Genomic DNA, 20,921 nt, shown 5'->3' with positions numbered 1-20,921 from the left:
TTATTATAAAAACTGTTCTATATTCAATTTATATTAACTTATAATAGAATTCAATTTTTTTATTTTAATCTGAGCATAGTTAAATGCCATTTTTTTTAATTTACCACCGCGCTAGATAAAAAATATTTTAACTGTACTTAATTTTAAATCTACATGGTAAACTTCAGAGCTCCAATGTGTCTTCATTGAAGCAGTATTTAATAAAATGTTGGATATTCGAGCCTTTTATACTATTAAAGATATAAACAAGGTCAAAAGCAGGTTGTTGACTAGCGGTTATTGCAACGTATGAATATCAGAATCTTCAGAAAACATTGATGTGAACAAATATTTATTTGTGTACTCTCTCTTAAGTCTAAAAGTAAATATATACAGATGATAATTAATTTTATAAAACTAATGCTTGCAATTTTCTATATTTTAAGCGAGATCGAAAAAATGTCCAATGATTAGCGGTTGGTCACTAAATTTTCGATGACTGAGTTGAAAGTTTTAAGATGTGCTAAATTATATAACATTTTATGAATAAACATTTAAATCTCATAACCGGCAGTTGGTTAATAGGTGCAAATGTGAAGTGACATTATTAAACAAACGATGATTTAGTTCTTTTAAATTCAACAATTTTTTAAGTTTATGAATTATTTAGTTTTATTAAAGCAAAAACATACCTAAAGTGATCTATGTATTGTTTTTCGATGAAAAAAAAAACAACATGACCTTTGTACGCGCCAAACTTGTTAATTTGAAGATAACTTTTTTCAATCTAATATCTGTACCTAAATGTCCTTCGATATTTTGACCGGACACGGCAGAAGCAGTTAAGTTGACATTTTGATTTGACAGATCAGGATTGTCTAGAGTTTTTCTGTTTCTATATTCTACTTCTGATAGCGTCATGAACAACTTTTTAAATTTGATTACCATGCATTTTATTGATGTCCTTTGAATATAAGACATAATTTTAAATGATCGCTGAACAATATGAGTGCAATACGCAAACAATGTTAGGTTATGTTGTGTGATCTGTTTTTTCGTCGTGAAAAGTAAGTGACCTTATTTATTTAATTTTCTTTTTAATTTTTAATTTTTACATTAGTAATATAGAATACACTTTATACTAACACTCGGTTACGTCCATATAAAACGTTCCTTACCGGTGCGCAAATCGCAACGTCAGGATCGATTCTGTTTAAACTACAATGTTATCCGTTTAATTTTTGTTTTTATTCATTGTTAATAATATATCGCCTGGTAAATGGTTGTGTTTACGTAATATAAATTTAAGAAGCGATAATAAAAGTTTCCATTATTTTTTGAAGTTCTAGAACTTATTTGTTCAAAAAAAATAACTATGATTTCAAGTGATGAAACTAGTGGTACAATCACGTTATTGTGACACACCTTACTCATTACAATAATAGTGTATCTGCCCTAGCTTTTTAAATACAGAATCTTGTTACCTATAATTGTGATGTAATTTGCTTTGCCACAGATAACAATTGCAATGGATCCCAACATCTATGCTTTAGTATTGGATACACTTAACCGTGCCACAAGTCAAAACACAGAGGTTTTGAAACCAGCAGAGAAGAAGCTACAAGAATGGGAAACTGAACCAGGGTTTTACTCAGTACTTTTAGTTAGTATGGTTTTTATTATCCTTTGTTTTTTTTTTCATATTTATGTAATATTTATTGAACTTTTCACTGTCATAGCTTTTTATCAATGATATCTTATATCTTCCTTTTCTTAGTTTTAAATCTAAAATTAAAAGTATATTATTAAATGAATCTTATTATAGCATTCATGAGTAATTGCAATGTTTTGAACTTAGTTTGTTTACTCATTTACATGGTTGTTTTTATACTACAGTGTACTACATCAAGTATAGTTAAAATTCTGAGCCAGTGGTGATAATGCGGGATTAATCCTTATTATAAGTAGCTACAATTACAAGTAATTCTATATTGACTATTCCAAATTATATGTAAATGCCTATTTAAATAGATGTTTTGAATTTGAACACCCTTTTGATAATGTTTTTCTTCACTACAATCTTGAAATATTTTGTTTACAGTTTTCATTGTAATAGTCATAAAAACTAATATAATATTCTTGTCATTTCAATTTAATCATGTAAAAATAAGGTATTGAAATAACTTAATCTATTTTTTGTATTTATGCCTTTTGTGGTGGTTATTTATTTAAATGTTAGAGACAGACAATTTATTTTATTTCTAAGGGAACTTGACATAGAGTTATAAGCTAATTGATAAACAATTAACTTAATAAGTTCAAGTCATTGAGTTCAATTTTTGAATACTGGAAACTAAAAGAAATTTCTATATTTACTTATATAAGTTGATTTGTTAGATTTGTAAAAGCATAAAAGGGGTGAATCTATGGCTTGCTTGGGGTCCATTAATGTATAGTACACCTTATCCAAAAGTAAATGATTTTGGAATAAATAACAATGATCAGAAGCATCAAAATTCAGATTACCTGTATAATTAATTATTGTTTATAATCTACCACTGCACTTCCTCAAAAATTATTTGTGGTTAACATTTAAAATAAATTAATGTTACTTATTTCAGAGTGATTACTGTATATAGGGGTGATTGGATGTAGGTGTAAAAGCTTTTTGCTGAAAAAACAGATATACATTCACCCCTTTAAATCCTTAACATCTATAAACAATCACATGTTTTTCACCAAAAAAAGAAATTACTTGATTTACTAATATTTCTTTATATTTTTTTCAGAATGTTCTGTCAAATCATTCAATTGACGTAAATGTCCGGTGGCTTGCGGTAATGTGTTTTAAAAATGGCGTCGAGAGATATTGGAGAAAAAATGCACCTCATGCCATAACTGATGATGAAAAACAAAAGTTAAGGCAGGGGCTCCTTACGACAACTATTTTGAGCGAGCCTGTTGCTCAAATTGCAACACAGCAAGCTGTCTTAATTTCTAAAATAGCAAGGTCAGTGTTTTGGATCATATTAATTTATATGGGCTACATAAATCTTTTCATTGAAAGATTCAAAGATTCTTTCAATTAGCATCATTTATATAACCTGCCTATAAAGTGCCTTTGTGCAGACTTGAATTTTTGGTATTATTAATAGCATCTAGGAATGATTTTTGACAAAATCTTTCTAGCAAGTAAGTCAATGAGGTATTTATTCAGTTTGAAAAGCAAGTGGGGGACAGCTAATGCAATAAACCTACTTTGTCAGAGTCAAGGTTCATTTATTTTAGGCATTAACTATGTTCAGTGGTCTTAGACTTCAAGCTCATTGAAACAATGACCGTAAATAAATATATCACAGTTATTTAAAATTTAAAGTATTAAATGTCTAAATCGCCAACTTTTTTTCTGTGATGTGATATTTTCATTACTGTTGAAATAATATGTAAAATTTTTTAAGTGTATTTATATAGTGAATATAGTTTAGTTAGTATTATTTAAATATTTTTTTAATTTAAATGTTACTTTTTTAAAGGTTTGACTGTCCAGCCAATTGGCCTTGTTTAGTCCCAGAGTTGATTGGAGCTTTGAAAGCACCGCAGCCTCTCGTGCAACACCGATCCCTGCTAATATTTCACCATGTGGTTAAAGCTTTGGCAACTAAGAGGTTGATTGGAGACCGAAGAACATTTTTTGTATGTTATACATGTTGACATTTACACTTACACTTTGTGGAATACATGTTTATTGCATAATATTAATTGGAATGAAAGATTTTTTAGAATGAATTTGGCTTATTTAAATAGATATTTCTGTGTATCATACCCTTATAGCCATGTCTAATTCTATAATTTAATGAATATTTTTTAAAATAAATAAGATGAATATCAGAAAAAAAATTAGAATCAGAATTCTTCAAAATATCATAATGTCTAATTTATTCCTGTCATTACCTGTGGTATATAACAGGGGTGCTCAAACTGTGGCTTGCCTGCATCTTTTTAGATGATTATTTTCAGCATAGATTGATTGTTGAATTATTTCAATATTTAAATTAATAATACCTGTCAGCTTATGGGAAATTGAAACAAATAACTGGGGTGAATAATAATAATTATTGTTCCACCATAAAATTAGCGAAATTAAAATACCGATCATAATTAATTAACCGGCATCTTATTAGGAGAGGCATTATTATTGGGAGAGTTGTCATATACGGATGCCATTATATCTAACTTCAATAGATATATTTGTGACTTTTGTTTAAATAATTTCATTAAATATAATTTTGGTAAAAAAAAATTGTCTTGCGTTTTTTAAATGCGTATTTAATTGCGGCTCGCAAAAAAAAATACAGTTTCGAAAATAGGCTTGCACTATCAAAGATCTTGGCCACCCTTGGTACATAACCTTTAAATGGTAGTAAGTGTAGATACAGTCGTTAAAAAGTGTTTTGTTCTTAATTTTACTTCATCTTTTCTTTTGAATTGTAATACTGATGAATAAATTAAATTTCTAGGAGCTATCCAGCTCGGTTTACCCATTCATATTGCAACTATGGCATGAGAATACAGAACTGTTTTTGCGTCACATACAAGAAGGCGCTGCTACTGAGCTGATCACCGAACATTTGGAGAAGGCTCTTCTTTGCCTTAGAATCTTAAGGAAGCTCACCGTCTTCGGTTTTAAGAATGCCCACGACAGTCAGGACGCTATTGCTTTTCTTAATGTCGTATTTGATAGAGCCAAGACGAGTTTGGAATGTCGTGAGTACAAATAATTTTATCTAGATATTACTCTCGTATTATTACTAAATGTTCACAGTAGAAGTATTAAGATATTCAATTTTAATATCATAAGATAACTTTTTCAAAAACATGTATCTGTCTTTGTAATAATATAACATCAGTTTAAACAAAGCCTTATTTTTCTTAACTTTTAAATAGAAAATTCTTAATAATTGCAATTACACTTGTGATCTGTCATCGCAAAATAGTTTTCAGTAGTTAATGATAGTGTCTGACACAATCTGTTAACAGTGGATAGTGCTGCAAAGTTTTATAGCAGATATTTACTTATATTCAAATTAAGAAAACATAACTATGATATTTACAATAAAAAATACATTATTTATCTACATTTATTATTATAATAATTTAGTTCACTGTTCTAACTTAAATTGGCTATCATTTTTAATGAAAACTACCAATTAAGCAATTTGTAGCACATTTTTTGTATGAAACACAATCATTTGATAATTGCAATAACCATGTTAAATGCTTCATGAAAGTCAGGAAATGTTATCCTGGCAGACTGCATAAACTTTTATAGACTAATTGAATTATTAGGGGGAGAAAGTAATGTTTCGTTTTCTTAAGTCAAATTCATACACCTACTTTAACACATATTTATTTCTAATCAACAATATATTTACTTCATTATCAACAACATTTTGCCATCTATTATACAAATTTTCAATGCGGTAAAAATCTATCAGTTTTTCTGTAAAATATGTCAACAGATATATTACTTTACAGTCCCTGTAATATAACACTTTCTGTTCCTCCATTTCTATTATTTTTATGGATATTTAATGTCGGCTTTTCCTTATTTTTATAATTTACATTAGATAAGTATACTCCTTTTCATGTAATTGTGATATTATGTAGAATAACTTTAAAAAATTAAAAAAAGCCTAAATTGCTGGCATTATATTCTTGATCAAAACATCTATCAATACAATAGATGTTTTGATCATGAAACACTGATGTAGATAGAACTTAATACACTTTTATGAGAAACGTTTTCTAACTTGAACAGCTATTCAATTAATTGAAGAAAAGATTAATAATTTTAAAATTAATTTCAGGTAAATTACTGAAAGGGCGCGGCATCTACCCATTGGAACTCTGTGAGAAGTTCATAATACACCTTACGAAAGTAGCATTGGGAGTTCTCTGTTTCCATCCCTTCTCTTATGTCCCTCTCATTCGACCATCACTAGAGTTTGCTTTATTCTACTGTTTTACTGAACAAGGCATGTCACTTATATATGATAGATTCACAATACAATGCCTTAACATTGTGAAGACGATATTGCAGTGTGTAGAGTACAAACTGCCCAAAGGCGTGGATGCTGTCAAGGATCCATGTGAGTATACTTTGTTTTGATTTATCCCATTGTTATGTTTTCCTGGTAGATGTTCATAACAACTGTTTTCTATCTGAAAGATAGAAAATCCAGTAAATTAAAATATTTTTCTAATAGATTCAGGCGTTACCTCACTTATGACACATTGCATGACTACTGCATTGCGGAAGTAGCTATATGTTAGTCACTTTCTTAGTATATTTTTATTCAACGGTAATTTAAAAACATAACAATCTAATTTCATAAATTTGATCGGTTTTAGGTATAATTAATTAATATGATATGTCTGTTTACGACACTTGAGATTGTGTCAGCTGATATACTCTTTCTGCAAGATATAGGTCTCCCTCTAAGATAGCCACTATAACCATTCTTGCGCTGCCCGCTCTGACTTTCCGCTATCTTAACTATCTTCGGTTCACATGAATGGGTCGTGCCCAAGTGTTACCGGCTTCATGGTCGCGTTCTAAAGGTCCAAAACTAGTATTATTAACAGGAATCGCCCAGAATCTGAATTAATTGATGATGAATTAATGTTCTTGTGGTAATCACATCACAAGCAGTTTTAATTTGATTACATTATAAAGTTATGAAAATATAATCATTTTACTTCGTAAATTTAACTATAATGTGATGTGAATGTTTATAAAGATTTTTTTAACCACAGTGGTGTTACAAGCGCATCAAGTAAAGTCGGAAGTGTTAGACCAGAACACAGTTTGCCACATGTGCCGACATCTCGTCACCCACTACTTCCTCCTCAGTGCTGACGACCTTGCACTTTGGGACGCCGAGCCAGAGAGCTTTGCTACCGATGAAGCTGGTGAATCTTGGAAGTACAGTCTCAGGGTAAGTAAACCAATCCTGGAAAATATTTTATGTAATACATAGCCAAGTTGAGCGCAAACATTGAGAATGACTTACTCATTTTCTTCCCATGTCTTTGTTAAGGCATGTTGATAGAATTTCTTCCGCCACTTCTCTCAGCTCTAATCACAAATTGAAAATCTCGCTATTTTATAAATTGGGACATTTCATTTAAGTTTAGATTTTACTATCTATTTAATAGATAATTAAATTGTTTATAAAATTTATTGTGAATGTTACAAAGTGTAACATGGCGTTATTCTTTCTAAAGAAGAATGATGTAGTCATTTTAATTATTTAATAAATGAAATACTACCGGAAGAGGGTAACAATAATGATTATATTATGACTATTATGAATTATGAACAAATATTGATACATTTCATTTGTGATACAGTTAGCGTTTAGCTCTAATCTAACTTAAAATAAAAATTTAAACATTGGAAAATAAATAGATGATAATAAATCTTCAAATATCTGAATAGAAGTTGCACATCTAAATATGAAACAAACACAGTATATGAAAAAAAAATATCTGAGGCAAAAATTCAAACACCCAATGTAAAATATAACTTCATTCTTTAGTATGACATGGGACAACAGGCGATTATTTTGTCAATTGGTGGAGATAATTCTTTTATGCTTTATTTTTACCTGTGTTAGATATTTATTGTACTGTATGTGCTACTATTACTAGTCAATTTCGATGATCTAACTTCTGTGAAGCCATCTGTTCTTAAATATCTTGTCAATACATTGGTTTCATTGTTGTATTAATATCATTATAAACTTATAACTTTCTTACCAGCCATGCACGGAGACAGTATTCATGGAGCTATTTCATTTGTACCGAGATACATTGGTCCCGGACTTGGTACAACTGCTGGCATCCCTGCAACAGACTCAGATAGCACCTGATGACTTGCCCGCCATCTTGAAAAAGGACGCAATTTACAACGCAGTGGGCTTAGCAGCTTTCGACCTCTATGATGATGTGAGTAGTGACACTTGAAAGACATTTACTAATCCTCTTAACTGTTGCAATGTTCCCGTAAGGTACATATGACTACACTTTTCTTCTTATACAGATCTTTCAAAATATAGCCGAAACAGTTAGAGCTTTATAAAACACTATCTGTCTACATTGATTGGTAAAATATAGGCAATATTTTAGTTTAATCGAAAGCAGATGAATTTTCGTGGATCCCTTACTAATTGAAAACTAGCATTTTGTAAGCTAACATAGACTCCTGTAGAGTCTCTCCTGAATCATTTTAGGGAAATTTGAATTAACTCTCAGCGGCAAGGAGCGCCGTCGCGCTTCTATCGCTAGTTGTGAAAAATCCTAGCGTCGCGATAGCGCTCCTTTTGACAGATCACTTTTGGCGCGCGCATTGTGAAAAAAATGATCGCACGATAGGGAAACATGTTTGTAAATCAATCTTGTTCATTTTCAATATAATTTTTTATAATTTCTTTGTCAATAAATATGTAGTATACCCTTTTTGTGTTTTTATTATCATAGTATAAAATCTTCTGAAAAGAATGTTGAAAAAATTATGAATATTGGTGTATTATAACGAAAATGGTGAATATTTTTCTTGTTTACATAAATTGTCTACAAAAATGCTATCCTTTTTACTGTAATTTTAGTGTGTATTGGTAAAATAAGTTTAGCACTAAAAAGTTCAATTCAACGTTCACACTTAGACATTGTTTTATAAAGAAACAAAGTATCAATTACTATTTTTACCATTACTTACAATTCAAATGTTGAAGCATGTCTATACTGGAAATCACCTTTGTCAATAGTAATGAAATAGTAATAAAATGTATTGGGAATGCAAAAAAGATGGCCATATGAGCTTTTGACATATTGAAATATAAATTTCTGCAATTTGTTTGTATTTAATTGAATATAATTAAAGTAAAGTACTAATTGTTTTCTATTGTTGGATAAAACAGAATAATTATTAAGAGATATTTATGTGATTATTGAGTGGACTTAAAATTGGACAATGGGTTTGGGTGTTAAAAATATTATCTAGTGTAAATTTGTGTGTAATAAGTAGTAGTATGAGCTTTATAGTTTTACATCCAATAAAACTAACTTTATAAGTTATTTACATACTGAACATAATAAGACATTTATGCACTTTTAGGTTGATTTCGACGAATGGTTTACAAATGTTCTAAGTCAAGAACTTAAAATTAAAGACAATAACTACAGAATCATCAGACGGCGAGTGTGTCAGTTGATTGGTAAGTAATCACTGTCACTATCTGTTATATCGAAAAAATAACTTTGCTAGCTAAATTTTATTAGCAAATTTGGTACCCTAGCAGACTATACCATCAAAACTTAGAAGTACAGACAAAAATGCTTATGTTGAGGACTAGTTTATTTAAGTCTTTATAACAATGATTACTCATACAAACAAATTTTCTTTTTCTTATTAGTACATGATATTTTTTGGTTTTAATTGTGATCAAATGTTTGACAGCTATGTGAAAGACAAATTTTGGGGGCAATATTTTCTTTGCAATTATTTATTTTTCTCTCCATGAAAACCTTGCTGTAAAAAATTGTCGACCTCATCAAGCTTTTCTCTAGTTTTGAGCTACACATTACATCTGGAGATTAATTTTATTTATGTAGATTTAAAAGAAGAAGTAGATTTTTTTGGTTGATATTGTTTTTGTATGTACGTTTATTAATTTTTAATACATTGCAGGCCAATGGAGTGGCGTTCGCGCATCACAAGCTCTACGACCGGCAATGTACGCAGCGTTAATAGAACCCCTCACCCGCTCCGACGAGGATCCCGCAGTGAAGTTGGCCGCGGCGGAGGCGCTTCGCAGTACGATTGATGATTTCAGTTTCGACGTGGAAGTATTCGCACCGTTCGCGCCGCACGCACTCGCAGCGCTATATGATCTCCTTGTAAGTTATGAGCGCCTGGTACATCTTACAACATTTAATGTTTTATGTTAACAGAAATATTTTTACATTTGAAGGTTTTTTTGTTATGTGAATTAAGTTATTGAAATCTAAAAGAGAAGAATATTAAAGATCTGTCTGGATATATATGGATTCTTCTTCTTATTCACTTTGTCATGACTGAGGGTCGAGTCCAAACACTCTAGGCTCACTCTGTGTTTGGCACTAATCGGTGTAACATCCTCTATATCTCCTGAAAATGCCCCGTGGAGGGGTGAAACACGTGTTGAGTGATTTAGCGGTGGTAGTTGTGTAATTCGCATTGTTTGCCGCATGCGAATTTATCAGCGGGCTGGCGGGCAGTGCACTTTGTTGCACGATTACGACTGCATGTGCGGAAGTGCCTAAATATTGGTCTTTTACTTACTTAGGATGGACTTCCGCAAAATAACGCCTGAGTCCCTGTTACCATCACGTCCATACACGTCAGTCCCTGTTACCATCTTTTTCCAGGCTGTTCTATTTTGAGTAGAAGTTTAAAGCAGCCATTTCCAGCGAGTAGGTGACCATCCTCTATCTCTTTTTCCCTTCCACATCGCGGACAACTATTAGCTTCTTTAGATTATTCAAGCACTTCTGTACAAAATATTTATTCACACCAGTAAATTGTTTCGATTTCCCATAAGCTGACATAGGTAATATTAATTTAAATATTGAAATAATTCGACAATCAATCGGAGCCAAAAATAGTCTATCTAAGCTGCATCTGGTTCGCAAGCTTCAATTTGATCACCCCTAACATAGACATTACAAAATTTCTGAACATTTATATTCAACCATTGTGTTTGACCAGTACATATACACTACCAGACATTTGATTCGGTTCGTCGACATTAAACCGGGACTTTGACTAGGTTCGGCTTTTAAAATTGTAATCATTGTCTATCACAATAACCAAGCTGGAGCTATGTTCTATAAAATCATTGTGACCGATGTGCCAAATCAAATGCCGGTACTCTACGATCGTAGACATATTTTATATCCACAAATTAAGTATGGAGACGCGATTCATAATGCCTAATAATTTGTTTCTTAGTAACAAAGCTATTATCATTTGCTGCTAGCTATTATCAATTTTAAGTACTTATTATTTCAATAACTTAGTCACACAATTTGTCAAAATTGTTTAGTACATAATAAGAATAAGTATTGTATAAGTTCTCCAAAGATGTAACTACATACAATAACAAGAATTGGTGGCATACTTAATTTTTTTAAATTGATATTATTTATACAAGTGATTTTTTATAGATGTAAAGGATATAAAGCTTTTTGATGGCAAATAAGCTATATATTCACTCATTTAAATCTTTTATACCTATAATCAATCAAGCTTGTGTTTCTATACTTAGTTTCTACCATTTATTATATAAAAAAAACTTGTGTAACTGCGTCAAATAATTGAGTGAATGTTGTTTTCAGGTGGAGTCTGAAGAGTGTGACACGAAGATGCACGTGCTGCACGTGGTGTCGTATATAACCGAGCGATGCGGGGCGCGCGTAGCACGCGGTTGTGGCGCCGGACCGCTGTTCGCGTACCTACCCCAGCTGTGGCATCACGCTGCTCACCACCACATGCTTCGTGCCGCCGCCCTCGCCGCCGTCGTGCACCTCGTCAAGGTGACCACTTATCCTACACTCACCACAATCGATAACGACATGCCTTGGTACACCTCATATGTCACAGCAGGTGACTATTCGTATTGGAGTGTCCACTGCCTTCGTCATAGGCATTCAAAGACCTCATTTAAAATAGTGAAGCTGGCTACAGGGGTATGAATGCTTCTAGAATTTCACCGGATTAGGACATCACTGAGCTCTTAGATCGCTTCGGCGGACGCTTTAGGAAGTGACTTCTCTTATGGGGCTTTACGAGAAGACATCAGCTTCGGCTGTAATTTGTTGGTGATACCCGCTTAGATTTCAGACTGAGCGAGAAGGCCGAACCGCCACTTGTTGCCTGCTATTGCCAGGCTAATATTACTTGTACCACTTTGTAGGGGAAAAAACTTCAGCATCGCTTCTATTTAGTATGATAGGAGATTGTGGTCCTCTGTGTGGTATACTATCTGGTCGGTTGGTAATACGGGCGACGAAAACGGTGTGCAATGTACGTGGCTTGTCTTATTGTCATCGTATGGTCCGGACTTTCCAAGTACGTGTCTCAGGACAGTGCGGCGTTTGAACGGAGCGGGTGTGTCGGCACCTAAATATAATATGAATAATCCTTTACATTAACGGCGCCTCACAACACTACCCTCTCCGACTCATTATTTATCTCACGACGCCGTAAAAAAGTTATTTAGGCTGTCTCCAAGTACTGACTCCAATATTCTTTTATTCAAAGTTTACACCAAGATTTGCTTGTGTGTAGCCTGAAGAACTTTTTAACTACACAATCAGTCAGTGAAATGAACACAATGATATATTTATCATTATTATGCTCAGGTAAAGTAGTTTTGTCATGTCTCTGCAGGTTGGTTTCCGTAACCAAGCCGCGCTGCGCTTATTTTTGATCGGGGTTAGCCTTACTCGAGCCAACCCAACTTCTCGAAAAATCCCGGCAAATGTCCAGCCAGATTTTTGTCACAGACGTACTCAGACAGACACCTCCCCAAAAATCACCAACCCAGTACACTTATCAGAAATCTCTTTCTCTTCCAAGCATGGTCGCGAAAGCCTCTTTGGTTTATCGGCACTTCTCATGGCTTGATACAGCATGACTCACTGTGTTGACTCCCAGTACGCTCAGATACGACAGATCTGGCTTTACCGATTGGTAGTGGGATGATAGGAGCCGGACCGTAAACGACTACGTTACTCTCTCCTGGCCAGTTCATTTGCAGCATCTTTGCCTCTGCAGCCGCTGTGACTTTTAGTGGCAAGTAATACTGCCGTATTGACGTTTTACTGTTTCTTTTATCTTGAGTATCGTGGATTCCAGATCCTAAATTCAATTAAGTCAGAAGATGTCTTATTATTTTATTTTCTGATAAAATATATAGTTATAATTAAAGGCTTATGCTTTCGTATTATATTTAAAAACGCTAGTTCATAAGGACATTAAAAAAAAATTAAATGTTGAAATCTATAAAGAAATAATCTTGTCTATTAGGCACTGGGCGAATGCGCACCGAATATGCGGCCATGGATTTTGAGCGTTGTGAACGAGTCGACAAAGCTCAGTGAACCCGCTCACGTTTATCTTCTAGAAGATGCTTTGGAGCTTTGGCTCGCTATCCTCGAGACGTCACAGACTGCCGAACCGGCGATGTTACAGTTGGCTGAGAATTTACATCCCATATTGGGTAAGTGAAACGATTTAAAAATAATTATGCATAATAATTAAAAAAAACTTGTAAATTTTGTTGTTGTCCATTCGTTTTGATTTTTAAAAAGCTTTTACGTTAAGCGAGTAATGGAATTAACATTGCGGTTTTATATTGATGATCGTTGGTGGCAAGTGTATAGGCGTAAAAGTGCCATTTCAGCATCTATTATACATTTAATAGCGGCATTACAGTGTATTAGTATTAGATTCTTATTATTATCCATAGTAAATAGGGAAACAAGTAGATGATGCGTGGGGAGGCCCCCCACTAGGTGGACTGCCGAAATAGACGGTCGCTTCAAAGTTGCTGGGTGCAGATAGCTCAACCGATTATCGTGGCGGTCTTTGTGTCTCTATAGGCTTAGCTTCCATCTGCAGTCAAAGACCTGGACGATGGAGGATGTTATACCGCGCCCTTCTCCATTCCTCATAACATGGCCTTGGCAATGGTTTCGGGGTGATCGTAACGATGTTCCTTACTTATAGTCTAAAAAGATTTTCATTTCATGCCTCGAAAAGTTGTAAAAATATTTTATTTTCTAGAACAATCCACGGAGCATCTAAGGATAGTCGTGTACATAATGCAGGCGTACACGCTGCTGTGTCCTGAAGAGTTCTTCCTGGGAGCCGGTGCGAAGTGCATGGGCCTGTTGGACGACATGCTGAGCGACATGCGGACAGAGGGCGTCATAACCGTCCTCAAGATGGCGGAAATATGTATTAGTGTGTCGTACCCCGAGAGGAACGCACTCTTGGGAGTGAAAGTTATATGGCCTATATTGATTCGAGTTATTCGGTAAGCATTTTATTAATATTCAGTAGTGCTGTTAACCGATATGGCTTTTACTTCATCAAACTCAGGGATACATTCAGAATAAAGATGCAGGGGAAATTAAAATTAAGCGGCTCCTAAATATAGAGTAGAGAGATCTATGAAAGTCGATTGGTGATGAAACACTAAGAACCTGTTGATTAAATAGTACACCAATACCTCGCTTTGCGTCGTTTCGTTTTCCGTTTTTTTCGAAGTTGCGACGCTGCTTAATTAGTACTAATTTTCATTGTGCCTCGTTAGAATTTCGAGGTTGCGTTGTTTTGAGTTCTAGTCTTTAATTTTTTTCGAAATTTTCTTTTTTGTCTGAAAGATTGCATAACTTTTGTTTCTAATTGCGCCATGACATCAAAACTCAGGGAATCCCTTTCTAACTAAAAACAATATGAATACTGTTTTATTTTCACTTTGTTTTGCTAATTTTAGAGTTCAGTTTCAATTACGTAGTGTCTTGTAATGTAGCGTGTTGTGCTTTTTTAAAAGATAATAATAAATCTGTATAAATTTTTACGTGTTGTTTCTGGTTACAAAAAAGGTAAATATTTTTCCAAGTAGTATTTTCGTAACCTTGGAACCTATCTTCGATCTTTAAATGGTTTGTTATAGAAAATCCTAATTCACTTTGCGGCGTTTCAATTTGCGTCGTGTTTTTTTGGAACGTAACTACGACGCAAAGTGAGGTATTGGTGTATTTGTTTGTGTATAAGCTTGAATATAGTACACACACCCAGTGTGTGTACTATATTGTGATTTGTAAAATCGATTATTTACTTGCAATAGTTAACACGTTCCGTGCCACGGCAATTTTTGAAGTTTTCCATCTCATCAGAATCAGAATTAATCAGAAATCTACAAAAGGATATAGACCATCCTTATATATGTTTAATAAGACCGGTTAGAAGCGGTCAGCACTATTTTGATTCACTTGTAATAATATCTATATTTATTTATGTGGAAGTGTGTTAATTCCATTGTTTACAGCGTTAAAATTGTTATTATTAATATTTTCAGATGTCTGTTAGAAGGGGATGACCTACCTATGGTGTTGTCTGTACAATTGTGCCTTTTGTCACGCGTCATACTACTCTCGTCTGATCTATTCTACAAAGCGATACAAGAGGCAGCCAACGGCCTCGTCGACTATGACTCCGACCCCGCGAAGGTCCTCAACAGGGTTCTTCACGTTTGGACTGAGAAAATGAATCTAGTAACACAAGTGGAAAGGTGGAAAGTTGTTGGTAAGTTATATTTTTAATTTACTTTTCAAATACGTAAAAATGATCTATATAGCTTTGTAGTTAATTTTAAAGATACGTTCACATGCGGCCATTTATTTAAATGAATGCTATAATATACAAATATTATCCTCATTTCGGCTGGTGATTGACACCGGCGCAGACTCATGTTACTGGAGTTTCAGATGTAATTGCCACCGTTATCAGATAACAAGGTATTACATTCATCGTCTTCGTTTTAAGTTATAGACGCCCACTGCAAGAGACAGGCCGCCCTCAAAATATCTATAAGGGGATATACCATAACCACCAACCGTGGCAGGCGGGTTGCCGATCGCTGTGTGATATAATGGTATGCAGAGAAAGCTGCTGCCAACCTCTGGAAACTTTTATGAGCGGTGGCAACTCTATGCACAAAGTTTGAATTATATAAGATTGTATCCTAGGAATCGAACCCACGACTTACGATCATAAATCTCAGTTTTCTATTACTAGACTACCGCTGCTCGAGAGTGGAATGCATTGGAACGAATTAAAAAAAACCACAGTTGTTTACGAAAATTTTGACTCCATGTGAACGCATACTTAACCCATTGTCATTAATCGATATGATAAGTTTCACAGTCTGATATTCAAGGAGGTGTCGACCAAAATATGATTTTTTAAATTTGTTACAAACAGCTATATTAAATTAATAATTGTTTTCATTCTCAGGTTTGGGTCTGGCTGCTCTTCTCACCACGCAGAACGCGACTGTCTTGCAGAGGTTTTCAGCGATTCTGTTAAATTTAGCCGAAGTATTGAACGATATTATGAAAACAGAAGAAAACGGCACCTATGTTGAGTGAGTGTTTTGTAATACCTTTTTTTATATAGAAAATTTGTTTATCTGATAGTAAGTGATACAATCTGGTACCTATGTTGAGAGAGAGTTCTGTACGTATTATTTTAATATTAATAACTTGATTCGATAATAAGTTTTACAATCTGTGTATGTGCTGTGATATAAAATACTTCAAGTAATACAAAATCTTGTACAGGTAATAATAATTTGTAATAGATTTGATAAATTATTAATAAATATTATATATATTTATTTAATAATTTATCAAATCTTAAGGTAAACGGGGTCGCATTAAATATGGATAAAATCCTCTACTCGAGAACCTTATCAACCGACCCCAACGGCCCAAGGTTATAACAATATTAATATTCACTTACAAAAGTACCTTCACTTGACCATATATTTTAATGATTGCTAAGACTATGATATCAAGTACCAATAAATCATAAGTGTGTTGATGTTCGCAGCGGCCTACTAGCGCCGCCCGGGTCGCGGCCTGCGTCCCCACTGGAGGGGCGAGGTGGCGCGGCGCGCTGGGGCGGTGGCGGCCGGGAGGATACGCCGCACGAGCAGCGCCGCCGCCGCCTGGCCGCTGCGCACCCCGCGCACGCTGTTGACCTGCGCCTCGTCACGCACCATCAGGTAATACTCGCTTGACCTACTAATTTCCTTTGTCATTCATCACCATTGTTTATCATAATTTTCTTCTCATATTCATAATCATTCATTATCACAACTAATTATTATATCAGCCGTAGGATGTCCACCGCTGGACATGGCCTTCTCCATAAATTTTCAACAAAACTGGTTGGAATCGGCTTGCATAAACCGTCTTGTGACGTTGATCCATTTCGATTACTTTCGTTCGTTCATAGAAAAAAAACTCCGCTCTCAATATTTTTTTTTTATTAATTTAATTATACGTGTAAAGAAACTAGTTTATTTATATATATAATTAAATTGGTAATGAAAATATATAAGGGGAGAGCCCTTTGTTTAGTAATCATCATCTCTGTTATGATGATTAACGAAAAGATCAGACCTCGAGATTCCGGCAGCTTCTTAATTCTAGGCAAGGGTATGTACAGCTAAGGTAACGGCGGAGTAGGGAGTGCACTGGAACGTGGTCCCTCACTTCGGGATTCATTGGCAAGCTCAGCTCACAGTTGCTCAAAAAACCCTTGAAGAGGGCTATGCTCAGGATTTCTGTTTGTTATCGAATTAGGTCTGGTCTAAAATCTAAGTATGAAGCCTATGTGGCAGGCCTGAAATAAAATTTATTTCTATCCTGAGGTGGGCGTTATGTTCACTGCCACACATATATTTACACTAAGTACTGCAGTTAATTACTACCCGTCGTTCCTTTTTTTCATATATATTTCATACCAAATAATAATTATTGTTATCTGAAGAGAACTTGATTTTACGTGAGCTGTGTAAGTCACTATCAGATGAAAGTTTTGATCAAAGTATATGTGAAAATACCTTTTAGATTTAATTCAAAAAATTGTAATTTATTTAGCTTAGAAAGCCCTACATCTATTGACGACAAGACATCCACTAGTTCGGACAAGAAATCCTTCGGACTGTATATTTTTTAAAATAATATATTATTTCATTGTAATATATTTAGAAAACTAAAGCACAAAAACACTCTTTGTTATTTTTTAAATCTAGCAATTGTAGCAGTATGAACATTATGTACTAACTGGATTAGATAATAAAATATAAATGACTGGTCACAGCTGGAAACACTGAAGAACCAAGTTGGGGCTGAAACGTTCGAGCGTCTGCTGCAGTCGACAGAGCACGACACGCTCCAGCAAATCAGGGAGTATATACCTCTCTGAAAGGATATTTACCAATAGTTGACTACGTAGAAAACCTGGGTTATTGTCAAAGGAAAACTGTTCTTATTATCTATACAGTAAGTCGCTATTTCAGTGCACATGAAATTGTTCGCTTGTAGTTACCAGTTTGGTAGTTTCATAGTCTAGTCATCGGTAGATTCTTCTTCTCAGTATTGACATAGGCCTCGCCCATATGGTCACTTGCCGGCCTGTGATCGCCATTCGAAAACCTTTTGGCTCCAATGACCATCGGTTGTTCGAGCGATATGCAGCGCCCTCTGTCATTCCAGACGGGCAATTTTTGTAACTACATCGGTAACTTTGATTCTCTTGCGGATCTCGCATTGAAACTCCGAGTACAGCCCTCTACGACCACGTATCTTATCTGTCCACCAACAACGGCAACGTTTTCAGATATTGCGGTATTTTAGATCAGATGTTATTAAGCTTCCCAAACGCTACCCATTCGACATTACTACCAATCGGTAGGTTGCTGGTTAGAAAAGGCTATACATGTAACGTTTGGAATAATTCTCTAATAATCCAGGAAATTGTACTAAATCTACCTTGTTTTAATTTAAGTTTTAACGTGTAATTGATGTTAGTTTACAACTACAATTGAATTTATTTCCGAATTAATTTATTTCAGTCAATTGGAATATTTGTTTCAATGAATACTTCAAAATTAGTGATTAAAGGCGGTCAAAAATATAGTGGTAGGTAGTGTTATTCTCACTTAAAAAGAATTTGAATATGAAAATTTCAAAAGATGGTCCTTTTGAAATTTTCAATACATTATGAATTTGGTATTAAACAGTTTGACAATGGCTCAGTTTTTTACACAGTCCACTGGAATTATTTTATAATTAAATAAATCCCATCGTTAAATTTCGTTTGTAATTCGATATAAGGCTAATGCCTATCTATTTATTTATATTCAAATTTCAGTTTTTGCTTGTTGCATTTAAAATCGGAGATCTTATGTTCTTATGCATATTATCGAAGTAATTTTAATGAGACATTATAGAGGTGGCTTCAATTAGTAACTGATAGAATAGTTACGCACGATCAGCCCTCTCGTTCATTTGAATCTAAGGATTTTTTAAAAAAAAGTGCTTTTTATAATGAGCTAATTTTTGGACTTAAGGTATATATATGCATATGACCATTAGATCTCGATTTATAACTGGATTTTTTATGACATCATTGGTTTACCACTCACACTATCGTAGTATAATGCTACCGAAACAGCTGTACAGCTCCTTGGGAAGCCAGCGAGGTGAGGGTTGAGGAAATAAGAGCATGAGCGCCGTTGACAGCGGATTGATGGAACGGAGAGGACGATAGACCTCCCCCCCTGTCTACCTAGACACCCACCTGCCACCTACCGTTATTAATCATTGCCGAGTGTAGGCGGTTATTTGATCGAGAGTTACCTCATTATCGATCTAAAGGGATGGAATACATTTTATTTGTACATTTTGTATTGTCATAGTTATTTTATCAATTCAAATAATTTTAAAATTAAAATTGAATGAAATAATTTTTTTTATGATTTCGCCCGATATTATTATATTACTAGTAATTAACAATTATAGCCTTGTTCCGTTTATTTGACAAATGATTACCAATTACCGATAAGCATATTGACAAGAATCTAATTTAATCTGTTATTAATGCATTGTGAACATCTTGTTGGTACAAGCACCCAATTTAAGGCCTTTTCACACTAGCGTTCACACATGAATTGTTTCCAATATTAATCCTAGTGTGAAAGCGTCCTAAACTGTTTTAAGGTGTTGAAAAAATAATTATTATATTGAAACATTGTAAAAAATATATGAAATAAATAAAAATATGTCCTTCGACTCTCTGTATTGTTGTGCTTAACTATAAAATTGTAAATTGTAAAAGATTCCTAGTAACATTGAAACTGTAAAATTTTATGTAAATTTGTAACATTGGATTTTGTATTAATTTTTGTCCGTTTGTAAACTTATTTGCCAGCAAATAGAACATAAGTCAGTTATTGTTTACTAATAAAAAAAAAACTATTAAACAATAGGAGATATGTATACTTGTGATAATCTCACGACTTCCTTTGTTATAGCTTTAAATATAGGGGATTTAAATTCAAAGTGTTTTTTATTGATCCTGTCAAACCTATGTAGATCTCCCCATTTCCAATAAGACCACTTGGAATTGGCCTACAACCACCTCCAACGACCTTGACAAAGTCTTCTGTCAACCATGGTTGGGCGCCCTATGCTGCTCTTGCGGGTCTGTGGTCTCCATCATCGAGCTGGTTAAATATGATAATCATATTATTAAACCTTTGACTATTAAAAAGGAGTTTTCAACAGAAGTGCTCGAATCTGTTCTGGAATTTGTCATTTTTATGTGATACTTTGTTTTTTTTATTTTCTCGCCAATATATTGTAAAATATTTTGTGATTTTAAAATGGAGTTGGGAGGAAAAGAGAACCGAATACCTGTGATTGCATTACATGAAGTAGATATGGTTACATGGCTCATTCCATGCTGTACATGCTTGAGGCATGCACCATACAGCATGGAATGAGCTGCGCCGAGAACTCGCCGACATGGGAATAACCTATCGTTACCAAGTTTTGTTAGGGCAGTCATGGAGCACTGGTATAAGCTTCTGCGAATAAGTGATGTTGCAGAAGTAGGCTGCAGAGAGAGAGAGAGAGAGAGAGAGAAAGAACCTCTGAGCTCCTCATCCGTAGTCAGAGACCTGGACATCGGAGGGGGTTATACCGCTCCCTTCAACGACGGATTCGGGGTGAACCGCCGCACGTTTGCACTGGCA

General features: G+C 34.3%; 1 protein-coding gene across 1 annotated transcript; it reads left to right on the top strand.

Annotated features, from left to right (window-relative positions):
* Positions 1 to 758: 758 nt before the first annotated feature.
* On the top strand, positions 759 to 20,206 carry Impbeta11 (importin beta11). Its single transcript, XM_068766511.1, has 17 exons — positions 759 to 1,046; positions 1,496 to 1,642; positions 2,769 to 2,989; positions 3,513 to 3,672; positions 4,497 to 4,743; positions 5,847 to 6,128; positions 6,796 to 6,977; positions 7,804 to 7,989; positions 9,158 to 9,257; positions 9,731 to 9,939; positions 11,419 to 11,616; positions 13,112 to 13,304; positions 13,871 to 14,123; positions 15,171 to 15,397; positions 16,109 to 16,238; positions 16,706 to 16,880; positions 17,984 to 20,206. Exons 2-17 carry the CDS (start codon positions 1,508 to 1,510, stop codon positions 18,086 to 18,088), a joined length of 3,003 nt encoding a protein of 1,000 aa, XP_068622612.1. The 5' UTR covers positions 759 to 1,046; positions 1,496 to 1,507; the 3' UTR covers positions 18,089 to 20,206.
* The last annotated feature ends 715 nt before the right edge of the window (positions 20,207 to 20,921 follow it).

Source organism: Battus philenor, unplaced genomic scaffold, assembly GCF_028537555.1.
Source record: "Battus philenor isolate CCGP_79_NKW_IND1 unplaced genomic scaffold, ilBatPhil1.0.hap1 SCAF_21, whole genome shotgun sequence".
Classification (NCBI taxonomy): domain Eukaryota; kingdom Metazoa; phylum Arthropoda; class Insecta; order Lepidoptera; family Papilionidae; genus Battus; species Battus philenor.
Note: the sequence above shows the minus strand (reverse complement) of the source record. Positions and strands in the feature narration are given on the sequence as shown.

Coding starts and splice junctions, on each gene's coding strand:
- Impbeta11 (XM_068766511.1), top strand. CDS start 1,508: ATGGATCCCAACATCTATGCTTTAGTATTGGATACACTTAACCGTGCC. Junction 14,124..15,170: donor ATATTGATTCGAGTTATTCG/GTAAGCATTTTA, acceptor TAATATTTTCAG/ATGTCTGTTAGAAGGGGATG. Junction 16,239..16,705: donor GAAAACGGCACCTATGTTGA/GTGAGTGTTTTG, acceptor TGATGTTCGCAG/CGGCCTACTAGCGCCGCCCG.